Below are 13182 nucleotides of genomic sequence, written 5' to 3' on the forward strand. Positions count from 1 at the left end.
GTCATTCCTCCGCTGGGCGCGGCTCACAAGGGCAGCTCGGCCCCAGATCCGAAAATGCAGTGACGGGGGGCCGGGCCGGGCCGCGCCCCCCGCTCTCCCGCGCGACTTGGACGCTTCCGGGAGCGACTCCGCCTCCGGGGTCGGTCCACGTGGTGGGGCAGCGCTGAGCGAGCACCGGTCCCGCGTGGGCTTCCCCGGAGTCGGGATGGCGGCGGGCCCACAGGCCTCGGGTGAGTGGGGCGGGGGCTGCCGAGGTAGGGCGCCCGGGAGGGCCCGGGTGCTGGAGGGACCGGGTGGGGGGTGCCCGGGAGGGCCCGGGTGCTGGAGGGACCGGGTGGAGGGATCCGGGGGCAGGAGGGACCCGGGTGAGGGAGGGAGGGAAGCAGGAGGGACCCGGGTGGGGGGATCCGGGGGCAGGAGGGACCGGGTGGGGGGCTCCAGGAGGGGAAGGGACGCCCCGTGGGGCGGAAGGCGGGGTTAGCAGTGCGCAAAGGACTCTACAACACCCTTCTTTTCCTCGCAGGTGCCGCTCGGTTCTCCTGCCCCCCCAACTTCACCGCGGTGTCTCCAGACTCGGATCCCCCTCGTTTCTCCTTGGAGGCGCTGACGTTTCCAGATACAGAAGTGTGGCTTATCCGAGCCCCTGCAGACTTCGCCCCACAGTGGTGAGTGGTTCCCCAGGCCGCCTACTGGGTGGCAACCCCCCCAAGACACACACACACACACACACACACACACAGTGGCAACCCCCTCCCCCAGACACACACACACAGTGGCAACCCCCCCCCAAGACACAGAAACACAAAAACACACACACACACACACACAGAGCCTAAAGACTGAACCCACCCACACCGTGGGCCTAGAACTTAAGACAGCTTTTCTGAGCAGCCCGGAAATGCTGGTTGTGTTGTTTGCAAACAGCCTCCTTCTGGAGCCCAGGCTGGTTTCTAAGTCCCAGAACCCCACCCCACCCCCCAGCCTCAGTTTCTTGGGTTCTGGGACTGCACGTGGGTGTTACATGTTCTCTTTTGGTTTGCAGAGTCTTATGTCCCATGTAGTATTCAAACTTCGGGCCCCCCTGCCTCCACCTCCGTAGTACAGCCCCCGTGCCCAGTTTTATGTAGCGTAAATGATCAAATCGAGGGTCCGTTCATGCCAGACACACACTCCACATCTGAGCCTCATCCATCCCCTGCCTGTCTGCCATCCGTAAATATTACTTAGCCGGTAATGATGGGGATTGGGTTTAATCCCAGCGCACAGCTTGAGGCAGCTTGAGGCTTGGTAGGCTTCAAGACCATCATGAGCTAGGGAGTACCAAGGTAGCTTCACACAGAGTCTGTCTCAAGAAACAGGCCGGGCGGTGGTGGCGCACGCCTTTAATCCCAGCACTCAGGAGGCAGAGGCAGGCTGATCTTCATGAGTTCCCCGCCAGCCTGGTTCCAGGACAGCCCGGGCTACACACAGAAACCCTGTCTTGAAAAACCAAAAACTAAAAAAAAGGAGGCAAGCCAGGAGTGGTGGTGCCTGGAGGGTGATGCAGGCTGATCAGGAGTTCTAGGCATCACAGCCCGGAAGAGCTGCTTCTAGCCCCAGCCTCCCGCTTGCAAAGGATCTAGCTAACCTCTTTCTGCCTTCTCCTTTTGTCTCCTCAGCCTCAATGGGCGGCGTGTGCCTCTCTCTGGCTCAAAGACTGTTAAGGGCAAACTGGATGGCAAGAGGTGCCGATACCGGGTCCTCACCAGCAGCCCCCAGGCTGGGGAAGCCACCCTGCTGGCCTCGTCAACAGAGGCAGGCGGGAAACTCACCTGCGCCCCGGCCCCCCATGGAAGCTTAAGGATAATGGAGGGCCTTCAAGAATTTCGCGTCTCTCGGGTCCCTCTGCAGCCCATTCCCACAAGCCTGCCACCTCAGATCCCAGATGGCCTAAGGCCGAGGTTCTCTGCCTTTGGAGGCAGCCCTCCAGTCACGGGGCCTGGGTCAGTCATGGCTCTGAGGTCACCCAGTTCAGGGAAGAAGAAAAAGAAGAGAAAGCTCGAAGAGACCTCAGCCATTCAGGAGGCAGTGGACGGGCACGGGGCCATGGAGGTGGGCACACCCTGGGGTGGCCTAGAAATGAACAAGAAGAAGAAGAAAAAGAAGCATCGGGCGGATGAGGCAGAGATGGCGGAGCCTTTGGGACTACCATTCCCATCTGCCACCAGCACCAAGAAGAAGAAGAGGAGCAAGTCCAAGGGGGCGGACACATTCCAGCCGGAAGAAGGGCTGGGGTACACGGGACCTGTGGGCGAAATGCAGCCTCCTGATGGGACCATCCTGACCCCCACCAAGAAGAGAAAAAGGCAGGAGGATCCTGAAGGGATGGAGGTGGCGGAGGGCACCATGTCTGGCTCTCAGTCACAGGTCACTGTGGAACCCCAGGAGGAAGCCATCTCACTGTCCCCCACAAAGAAGAGGAGAAAAGAGAAGAGGCAGAATTTGGTGGTGGAGCCAGAGGCGGGGCTCCCTGGAGCGGTCACAGAGCCTGAACTTTCAGAACACGGGTTTCAGGCCGAGACAGCTACGGTGTCCCCCAAGAAGACAAAGAAGAAGAAAAAGGAAAAGTGGCTGGGTGAGGAACTGGCCTTGGGGGCCGAGGTGACAGAGGCTGTACTTCCGGCCAACTTTGAGTCCCAGGTGTCTCCAGCACCCAGCAAGAAGAAAGAGAAAGGACAGAAGGTGACAGAGCCCCCATCTGAGATGACTGACCCAAGAGAGTCTGAGGAGCCTGAGGCCGCAGCAGCTCAAGGATCCACAAAGAAGAAGAAGAAGCCGAGGAAGGATCAGGGAAGTGGGGTGTAAGACACCGTTCCCCACTGGAAGATAGCCACCTCGGGACAGGAGAAAAAGCAGAAGAGCCCTAAAAGCACCCTGGGGAAACTGAGGGGGCCCGGGAGGGCTGTCGGAAGTCAGCTGCACGGGAGAGATGAGCCTTTCCCTTCAAGCAAACACACCAGCAGGAGCCGCAGCCTGGAAAATGCTTTATTATGACACTGTAGCCTCAGCGACCTCGGGTCATCGGGGCACTTTGAGGAAGGGTTCATGGAGGACGTCAAAGAGCCTGCGGGCCTAAGGGCAGGGAGAGAATAGAGCTTGTCATTAAAGGCTGTTTGCTTAGAGTGCCGATGTGGATCTTTTTCTCCTGGGATTCTGCTTGACACTAGCCAGGAGGCTGGGCTGTCCCACCCTTTGGGCCTCAGTTTCCCGTGTGTGTGAGAAGCACACATAAGCCGACCATTTAGAACCATAAAACTAGCCCATTGTGGTGGCCACATCTTTAATGCCAACACTTGGGAGGCAGGGGCAGGTGGATCTTGTGTGTTCGAGGCCAGCCTGGGCTACACAGAGAAACTGTCTCAAATAAGTAAATACACGCCCTGTAATCTCAACAGCTGGGAGGCTGGGACCATATATTAAGTCCAGCTTGAGCTACATGAGAAAGTCTCAAACAATCAAGTAAAAGAAACAAAGAAAACCTTATTTACATTTGAAACATTTGGTGTCAGAATCCTGGGCTGGCCTGGCTAGCTTAACCAAGGATGACTTTGAACTTCGGATCCTTCTGCCTTATCCAGGTGCTGGGACTTAACCAGGCCTCACAGGCTGCTCTAAGTGTCCACCATGCTTAGTTTAGACAGTGCTGGGATCAGCCGGGGATTTGTGCATGCTAAGAAAGCATTCTATCGGCCTGGTCTATAGAGCAAGTTCCAGGACAGCCTCCAATACAGAGAAACCCTGTCTCGAAAAACCCCCAAAAAAGAGAGAGAGAGAGAGAAAGCGTTCTACCAACTCAGCTACATTCTCAGCCCCCAGGAGAAAGCTTTTATGGAGCTGTTTAAATCAAGCATGGTGGCTCATGCTTATGATCAAAGCAGAAGTCAGTGGAACTGAGTTCAGTCAGGCCCAGCCTGGTCTACCGTGAGATCTAGGCCGGCTAGAGCTCTATATTCAGACCCTGTCTAAAAACAGCCATTTAATACAGTGGTTCTCAACCTTCCTAATGCTCTGACCCTTTAATACAGTTCCTCATGTTGTGGTGACCCAATCATAAAATTATTTTGATTGCTATTTCATAACTATAACTTTGCTACTATTGTGAATCATGATGTTAATAACTGTATTTTCCGATGGTCTTGGGTGACCCCATGCAAGGGTCATTTAACCTCCAAAGGGGTACGACCCTCAGGTTGGGAACCACTGATTTAATCGCCCTTCAGGGTCTAAAGTTCATTGGTTTGGGGCTCACCCCCCAATCCCTGTGGTGTCCCCCCAGAGTTCTCACCTTCTGGGGGCCCAGGCCGGGGCACAAGGCTAGGTCCTCCCGTGATGCCGTCAAGAGCTGTTCAAGGGACTGAAAGGTGGAACAGAGGGATCAGGATCAGGGGCGGTGGGCTCTACACCCTAGCCTGTCCCTGCTGCAGGGGGCCCAGGGGACTGTGGGGAAGTCAGGAGGGGATGCCCGTGGGGGGGGGGCTCTTACTCCAAATGTAGCCAGGAGGGTCTGGCTGTCGGTCTTGTTGACTGACTTCACGGTGGTCAGACACTCGGTGGCCTGGGTGGGAGAGAGACAGGATGTTTTCTTAGGACCCGGCTGTCAGGACAGCCTGTGAGTACTGCTTAAAGGGCAGCTGCAGGGAGAGTCCCTAGAGTTTGAGGCCAGCCTGGTCCACAGCCATTTTCAGGCTTGCTGGGGAGATTGTTCAGTGATTAAGAGCACACACCCCACTTCCAGAGGACCCAGGTTCAGTTCCCAGGACCCACCCTGGGTGACTCACTTTTTTGGAGCAGGGTCTCCAGATGTAAGCCTGACTGGCCTACAATTAGGTAGATCTGGCTGGCCTGAACTCACTGAGATGCCCCTGCCTCTGCCTCTCTAGTGCTGGGATCAAAGGCGAGCACCACCATGGCTGAACTTTTAACTTGGCTGGGTGGGCAGGGCCAGGTCACACTGGCTGTGTCGGGTGAGTCTCTTCTCTAGTCCCTTGGGATAAGGGGAGCACCTTCTCTGGGGCTAATGGAGGGAGCCGATGTGTCCAGTGTGGGAGACACGAGGCCCTTAACTGCTAGTGGGCCCTGTGACTGGGTCACTTCCCAGGAAAGCTCCCAGCAACGAATGCAGAGTCCCTCATTAGCACTGAAAATCATCAGTCCGTTCACAAACATAACATCCCAGTGGCCAGAGTGCTGGGTCAGGATGGTTCCAGCCTGGCACTATGGGCTACTAGGCTGAGAGGATGAAGGAGGGCTTCCTGGAGGAGGCGGCATCAGAGCTGGCATGGACATGTAGATTCTAGCAGAGGGATGGTAGATGCTGAGGGCAGGAAGGGGGTCAGAGCTAAGGGGGACGAGGTCTGGTTTGTACTTGAGAGATCCTTGCAGCTGGTAGGCAAGGATGAGGGAGGGCTGGACAGGGCATGAGGGCAACAGTGTGGATGGACTTGCTTGGAAGGAACAAGCCACTCAGGGTCAGGAGGTCACCAGGACAAGGGAGGCAGTCTCACCCGGGACAGGAAGTTCTGCTCCAGCTTCTCCATGAGGAGGTCAGCGGGCTTCTGCTCATATGCCTTGTAGGTCTCCAGGTACCGTCCTGCTTCCTCGGCACTGGGTACAGGACACAGGTCAGCCAGGATGAGGGCTATCATTCAGGATTCTCCTTCATAGGACTGCTAACAATTTCAAAAACTAGGCCAAACCCAGCCCCAACTCCCTGCAGGGTAGGTTCTCAGACATATTATTTAGTCATGCTGGGGACGGAGTTCTAGATACTGTAGAGCTAGACACTCTACACTGAGCCACGCCCCCAGCCCCTCACTGGGGGATTCTAGGCAGGGGCTCTACCACTGAGCCACACCCCCAGCCCCTCACTGGGGGATTCTAGGCAGGGGCTCTACCACTGAGCCACACCCCCATCTCCCTTTTCTCCACTGACAAAGGGTCTCACTGTGTGTCCCTGCCTGGCCTTGAACAGCCTACCACTAGGATGACAGATGTCTCCCATCACACCCAGCCTAAGATTTTTTTTTCTTTCTGAGGGTCTCATATAACTCATGCTGGCTTTGAACTGCTGACTTAATAAAGATTCTACTGCCCTTCTGATCCTCCTGTCTCCACTTCCCAAGTACAGTTGGCATTACAGGCATGAGCCACTCTGCTGGGTTTCTGCAGTGCAGCGATAGAACCCAGGACCTGCTGCCAGGAAGCCGGCACCCGCAAACACTGACGTGTCCCTTTCTAAGTTGAACGCTATTAATTTACCAGGGTTTAATTTTTCTTATGGTGGCTGTGAGGAAGGGTGTCTTTCTTTTTTTCTTCCCGAAATGGACGATCTGTGTGTGTGTGTGTGTGTGTGTGTGTGTGTGTGTGTGTGTGTTTTCTATTTGTGGTTTGTTGGTATGCATTTAAATGACCTCTATATATCTAGGCATGCATGCAATAACAGCACTTAGGAGGCTGAGGCAGGCAGACTGCTGTATTCTAGGGTAGCCTTGGCTATGGAGACTCTGGGGAACAGAACAAACCAGAAACACTAGATAATGATTCCTTCAGTCATTTGGTCTAACCTGGGCATATCTGACCTCTGTCACCCGCCTTGCTGGGCAGTGGTGGCACACACCTTTAACCCCAGTACTTGGGAAGCAGAGACAGGTGGATCTCGAGTTCGATGCCAGCCTCATCTACAAATCAAGTTCCAGGACAGCCAGGACTGTTACACAGAGAAACTGTCTTGAAAAATAAAACAAAACAAAAAATGAGAAAAGACCCCATCTTACACATGAGAATGTTGAGGCTCAGAGAGGCGGCGGTGCCCGCACCAGGCACCCATGGAGGTGGGAGGCCCCTGGTCTCTTAGCCCAGGCTGGCCTTGTGATCTCGACGACGCACCTGCCTTGACTCCCCAGAACTGGGATTATAGGCTTGTGCCACCATGGCTGCCTTAGGAACTACCTACACAGGCTGGGTGGGCTGGTGTGGCGGGTGGGGCGGGAGGGGTCTGTGTTTTACCTCCAGGCCAGGACCAGGGTGCAGTCCGCTAAGATACACATTTTAGCCAGGTCCTTCAGGGCCTTCTGAGGATCTTTCTGGAAGAGAAGACAGACAGAGGAAGAGAGGTAGAGACTGGGGACACGGCAGGGATTTACAGTGTGAGAGCCCAACAGCTGGGCACTGGGGCGGGGGTGGCCCAGGGTGTGGGGGGACAGGGCGGGGATGACACTGACACCGGGACACAGACGAAACAGCATAGCCGGCAAACCCACAAGGGCCCCGAGTTCTGTCTCTGGCATGGACGGAAAACCTGCGTGTGGTGGCATGCTGATCTCAATGCTGTGGTGCCCCGGACCCCAGTGAGAAATCCTATCTCAATAAACAGATGAATAAACCACGGTGGATGCACAGAGCTCTGTGGGCGTCTCCACCCTCTCGGCTGAAGGGGCCTGGCTTCAGCCACGACCACCTGAGTCTCATCCACAAGGGAGGAGAGAACCAGTCCCTGAAAAGTTGCCCTCTGACTTTTGAGTATGTAATGCCTCCCCTGACCACATATACACACAAATCAATAAATGGAAAAAACACTTGTCAAGTTCTTTAAAACAGTAGGTAATAAAAAAGCTTAGACATGGAGCCCAGGGACCCAAGTGGAGGTCACGTCTCAACAGTTACTCACTCACAATGGGAGAGAGGAGGGGGTACTAGGGAGCTAGGAAGAGTTTTGAGTAAGAGGAGGCTGAGATCCATGCATGGGGACCTGTCCAGATGCTGTTATGGAAGGAGGGTTAAAAACTGAAAGCCAGAGAGGGTCAGCACACTGGCTTAAGCTTTTAGCGCTAGGACACAGGAGGTTGGGACAGGAGGTTGCTGTCAATTCAAGGCCAGCCTGGGCTATATATTAAGTTCTAGGTTAGCCTGGACTGTGTTGTGAGACTTTTTCTAAAAAAAATAAAAAGAGCCGGGTGGTGGTGACACACGCCTTTAATCCCAGCACTTGGGAGGCAGAGTCGGGTGGGTATCTGTGAGTTTGAGACCAGCCTGGTCAAAAAAGTGAGTTCCAGGACAGCCAGAGCTAGACAGAGACACCCTGTCTTGAAAAAAATAAGTAGGGCTGGATGGTTCTGAGGTTAAGAGCATTGACTGCTCTTCCAAAAGTCCTGAGTTCAATTCCCAGCAACCACATGGTGGCTCACAACCATCTGTTATGAGATATGGCGCCCTCTTCTGGTGTGCAGATAGACATGGAAGCAGAATACTGTATACATAGTAAATAAATAAAAATCTTTAAAAAAAGAAAATAAATAAATAAAGGTGGCCAGGTCTGCAAGCAGGGAGAAGTTGTGGATCTGACATGACAGGCCGTGGTGACAGATGAGGAACAAGAGATAAGAGTTATTTAGGCAAAGGTCAGGGATTAGGTGAAGAGGCATGGGGCAAGTTTTTGTTCTTGCAATACTGTGGACCAAACCTAGTGCATGCTAGGCAGAGCTCTACCATAGAGCCACACCCCAGCCCCTCACTGGGGGATTCTAGGCAGGGGCTCTACCACTGAGCCACACCCCCAGCCCCTCACTGGGGGATTCTAGGCAGGGGCTCTACCATGGAGCCACACCCCCAGCCCCTCACTGGGGGATTCTAGGCAGGGGCTCTACCACTGAGCCACACCCCCAGCCCCTCACTGGGGAATCTAGGCAGGGGCTCTACCATGCAGCCATACCCAAAGCCCACTCCTGGGAGAGTCTAGGCAGGGGCTCTCCTGCTGAGCTAGGAATCCTATCTTTTATTTTTATTGGAGTCTAAGTCCCGTTGTAGCCCAGGCAGACTCGGGAACTCATGATTCCCCTGCCTGAGCCTCTAGAGGGCTGAGATTGGATGACTGGGATGCACCATCATGTCTGGTTCTAGCAACTTTCCCTTCCCACCTCCCAGCCCACGAAGGCTTTCCGGGAAACCCATAGCAATTTCAGCTGAAAATCCATTCTTCGTTGCGGTTTTAGGTATTTTGTCTTAAAAGGCATTCAGCAGCCCGTGCATTAACTCCATGCCGCAGCTGCACGGAGGGAAAGAGGGAGGCCAGCCGAGACAGCCCTGCTCACCACATCCACTTGGACCAACAGCACACGCAGGGCAAAGCTCTTCCCCAGGCTCTGCAGCCGTTCGTGGATGTAGTCTGGATGGAGATTGTGGTAGCGGAGGCTGGTGGAGACAGGGAAGGGGACAAGTGTGAGGGGCTCAGTGCCCCCGAGGCCCAGGTGTCCTTATGCATCTCCCTGGCATGCAGAAGTTGAGACTCTAATATTAGCACAGCAAGGGGGACGGTGTTGCCAGGGCCCAGGGAAGTCAACCAACAGGGATGGATTTCAAGGTGGGGTCATGGCAGGTAAAGGCAGCCTGGCTGTGGTGTTCTGGGAGGCCAGACACTCGACTTCTTCCCTCAAGGCAGGACCTTGCTACCTCAGGGCCAGGAATATAGAGCTCAGGTCTCCTCCCTTCTTCAGACCCAGCGTCCAGGCCTTCTTCCCTCACCCCCTGGGGCCCAGCTACTCTTACTCTGGCCACAAACCCTTCTTCAACACAGAGCCATGAACAGGCCCAGAGCCCACCACACTGAATCACCACAACTTGCCCACAGAACGGCTCAAAATGCTGAAATTGTGGGGCAGGACTCTAACCTTCGGAGGCCCCCGGAGCTCACCTGAGGAAAAGGGCGCAAGTGCTCTGTCCCAGCACATAGTCAGGGGTCACCTCGCCGAATTCCCAGGGCACGTTGCGCACGAACTTCAACACAGGGTTGCCCCTCTGCCAAGGGAGACAGGCAGAAGCCGCTTATGGGGTAACACCTGAACTAAGAAGGCGGCGGCTAGCCCCTCCCCTACCTCTCCCCACCCCTCCCCAGGCCTTCATCACAGCCCCCCCCCAGATACACTTTAGCCTCCGTCCCGGCGGCAATCCATCCTGCTGTCTGTCTGCTTTCTGCCAGCCCTCACTCTGACCTCTGCAACATCCATAGTGGCTCCCTTAGGGGGCACCCGGCTCCCAGGACCTCGGGCCTCTCCATCACCACTTCCCCCTCCTCTGGTGGAATCTGCACCCTGTCAACACCCCCTCTTCCGACACCACAGCACCTCCCTGGCCGAGGCCACCATCACACACACACTACCTCGTGGCCACCCTGCAAATGAGAACCAGAGGCATCAGCTAAGCTCTGCATGGCTCCCCAGTGTCCCCAGAACGAAGCTGGCTGTTAAACATGGCCTCTTCAGGTTCCCTGCTGTGCTCCCAGACATCCTCAACAGCCTGGGACTGAAACTGATTGGACAAGCCGAGCTCTAATCCATGCCGGGGACACAGGCTCTGACCCCTGGTTCCAGATCTGGCTCTCCTGAAGCCCTTGTGGATGGGACACAGCGATGGCCTTTGGTTCTGCTATCTGCACCTTGACCCCATTCTTAAGACTTCTGGAATTTCCTGGGTGACAGATAGCATCTGGCATGGAATTCCTAAGCCCTGTGGGATTCCTGAGGGATGGGAACACTTGTGTTGTCCCGGGTGACTCATAGTGGCTCCCGTTTGGTCCAGAACAGATACTCCTACACAGGGGACCCATGCTCAGAGTTAAGGGTTGGGGAGGAGCTCAAGGCTCAGTGTATACCAGTAGCTAGGGATGGCACCGATCCGGCCTAGGACATAATCTGCCATACCCCAGAAGGACCAAATTCAAGAGCTTCCTTGTAGCTGGGTGCATGGGAGTCCCAGAGGGTGGGGGTGTGGAGGAAAGCGGGAGCTGAGTGCTATGTCCTCTCCCATGTCACGACACCCCAGGCATGGAAGGGTTAAAGAATGGACACACAACATACACAGGGACGAATGGATGCCTGAATTCATTGGAGCTACCCAGATATCAAAACCCTTCATTATAAAGCTGGGTGTGATCCGGGCGGTGGTGGTGGTAGCACACGCCTTTAATCCCAGCACTTGGGAGGCAGAGGCAGGTGGATCTCTGTGAGTTCGAGGCCAGCCTGGTCTGCATGGGGACTTAGTGAGTTTCAGGCCAACCAGGGCTACATAGTGAGAACCTTTCTCTAAATAAATAGGTAATTATGGGGCTCCACTGGTGAAGGGGTTTTTACTGTTTTTTAACAGTAAAAGGTAGACCTGAGGGGGGATCCCCAGCACCCACACAGACAGCTTGTCCTTGTGTGGAGTGCTCTCCCTACAGGCTCTAACTAAATGAACAACCCGGGGGACAGGAGCAGCGCTGAGGCCCTGGGGCGCTCTCCACCCACAAGCCATCAATGAATGCATGGATGGTGAGGTATCCATATGAAGGAATGGATGAATGAATGAATGAATGAATTCAGGAAGGAATTGGCAAATGAAAGAAGTGATGAATGTATGAGTGAAGGAAGGAACAAACAGTACTTCTGAGAACAGTGTGTGAGCCCCAGACCTCCTTCCACTGATCCCAACACTAACCCCTGTAACGGGGTTTCCCACCAGAAACCCTGCTCACCTGCCGGGGGCTCACAAGGATGCTATTGGATTTCGCTCCCGTTTTCACCGTCTGGCCGGGGTTCTCTCCCTTCACAGGTTCAGAGCCTGTGGGCCCTGTGGGCCCAGCCCCTCCTGGAGGCTGGGCAATGGCATACTCGGCGTACGTCTGAGGGGCCGCTGGGACCGAGGGGGCCGTGGTGCTGGGGTTCCGTGAGGATCTGAATAAGGGCTTGGCCTGTGGGCAGAAAGGAAGGCTGGGGGCTGTGAAGGAACACTGGAACCCTCACCTTCCTCTCCGACTCTCATCCTTCTTCTTCTTCCACATGCTGGGGGGGGGGGCCTAAGAACTCAAAACAAGGCTGGGGTTCTGGCTCAGTGGGTGCAGTGCGTGCCGAAGCTCTGGGTGAGCCAGGCAGACCTGGGAGGCAGAGGCAGGAGGATCACAAGGTCAAGTCGTACTCACTGATGTGGTAAGTTTAAGGCCAGCCTGGGCTACCTGAGACCCTGTCTGAAAGAAAAATTAGCCGGGCGGTGGTGGTGCACCACCATGGCAGCTCACAACACTCTCTCTCCAGTTGCCAGCCCCTGGTCTCTGCAGGCCTACATGCACGCAGTGCTCACACATATGTGCAGGCGAAACATCTACACACATAAAAAATATATATATTATATATATAATATAATATATTATATTATATATTATATGATATTATATTATATGATTATATATTATATGATATATAATAGATAATATAATAGATAATATAATGTATAAATTATATATATTAATATATATATTAAATCCAGCATGGCCCATTTCTGTAATCCCAGAACTAGGGGGGGTCAGATTGGAAAAATAGGTTCAAAGCCAACCTCAGCTACATAACTAATTTTAAGCGTTGCCCAGGAAACACGTGACCCAACCTCAAAGACCAAAACCAAACAAAAGCCATCATCACTGGCCATTGGCTAGCTGCCAGCCGACAGCTTCTAACTTAGCCCTCTCTTAACCACCCTGCCACCCCACTTTACAGATGGGGAAACCGAGGCTTGCAGAGGACAGCAGGCTGCTTTTCCAAAACAACTCAAACCCCGGGGGTCCCCCAAGCCCTCGCCCTTACCCCTGCAGGAGGGGCCTCGTCTTCCAGTGGGATCACAAACTTCTTCCTGGTGGGCTGCGGCAGGCTTCCCTCGGCTTTCCCAAGGTCCATCTGGGGCCTGAGAGGCGCGGCGACACCGGGGTGGGCACTTCCATCCTCCCGAGGGGAGCTCCGCTCACAGCGGGCCGCCCCAAAACCTTGCCTGCTTCCAGTAGCCTTAGGTTCCACAAGCCCCGCCCGTGAGCCCGCCCCTCTCAGCCTGCCCGCTCCGGATTGGCCCACGCACCGTGCATTCCCCGCCCACTGTCATATCGCCCCGCCCCCAGACTGGCTCCGGGACGGTTGGCCCCGCCCCCAGAGGCACACCTGGCAGCCCTGGCCCCGCCCAGTCTCGGCCTTGTCTCAGCCTGGGCAACGATTGGCCTCTTCCTCTGCCAATCATCCGCCCGCGGCCTCCGCCCCACCCCCTCGGCTCCTCCGCCCCTCTCGGCCCTACCTGTCGGTCTCAGGTCTGTCAAACTCTCAGCGGCTCTTTCCCGGGGAGGCCTGGACGCAAACA

The 13182-nt window shown here is 55.1% G+C and overlaps 2 protein-coding genes across 2 annotated transcripts; one reads left to right on the forward strand and one right to left on the reverse strand.

Moving 5' to 3' along the window:
* Window positions 1–48: 48 nt before the first annotated feature.
* On the forward strand, window positions 49–3161 carry Polr1g (RNA polymerase I subunit G). Its single transcript, XM_027430920.2, has 3 exons — window positions 49–230; window positions 524–665; window positions 1659–3161. The coding sequence occupies exons 1-3, from the start codon at window positions 206–208 to the stop codon at window positions 2842–2844; spliced, it is 1353 nt and encodes a 450-aa protein (XP_027286721.1). The 5' UTR covers window positions 49–205; the 3' UTR covers window positions 2845–3161.
* Ercc1 (ERCC excision repair 1, endonuclease non-catalytic subunit) lies at window positions 3007–12764 on the reverse strand. Its single transcript, NM_001246804.1, is given in 9 exon segments — window positions 3007–3111; window positions 4325–4393; window positions 4523–4594; window positions 5544–5643; window positions 7045–7121; window positions 9126–9225; window positions 9725–9828; window positions 11543–11758; window positions 12645–12764. Coding segments are annotated over 9 exon segments (882 nt in total). The 5' UTR covers window positions 12735–12764; the 3' UTR covers window positions 3007–3057.
* Between the last annotated feature and the right edge of the window lie 418 nt (window positions 12765–13182).

Source organism: Cricetulus griseus, chromosome 9 (assembly GCF_003668045.3).
Source record: "Cricetulus griseus strain 17A/GY chromosome 9, alternate assembly CriGri-PICRH-1.0, whole genome shotgun sequence".
Taxonomy (NCBI): domain Eukaryota; kingdom Metazoa; phylum Chordata; class Mammalia; order Rodentia; family Cricetidae; genus Cricetulus; species Cricetulus griseus.

Coding starts and splice junctions, on each gene's coding strand:
- Polr1g (XM_027430920.2), top strand. CDS start 206: ATGGCGGCGGGCCCACAGGCCTCGG. Junction 231..523: donor GGCGGGCCCACAGGCCTCGG/GTGAGTGGGGCG, acceptor TTTTCCTCGCAG/GTGCCGCTCGGTTCTCCTGC. Junction 666..1,658: donor GCAGACTTCGCCCCACAGTG/GTGAGTGGTTCC, acceptor TTGTCTCCTCAG/CCTCAATGGGCGGCGTGTGC.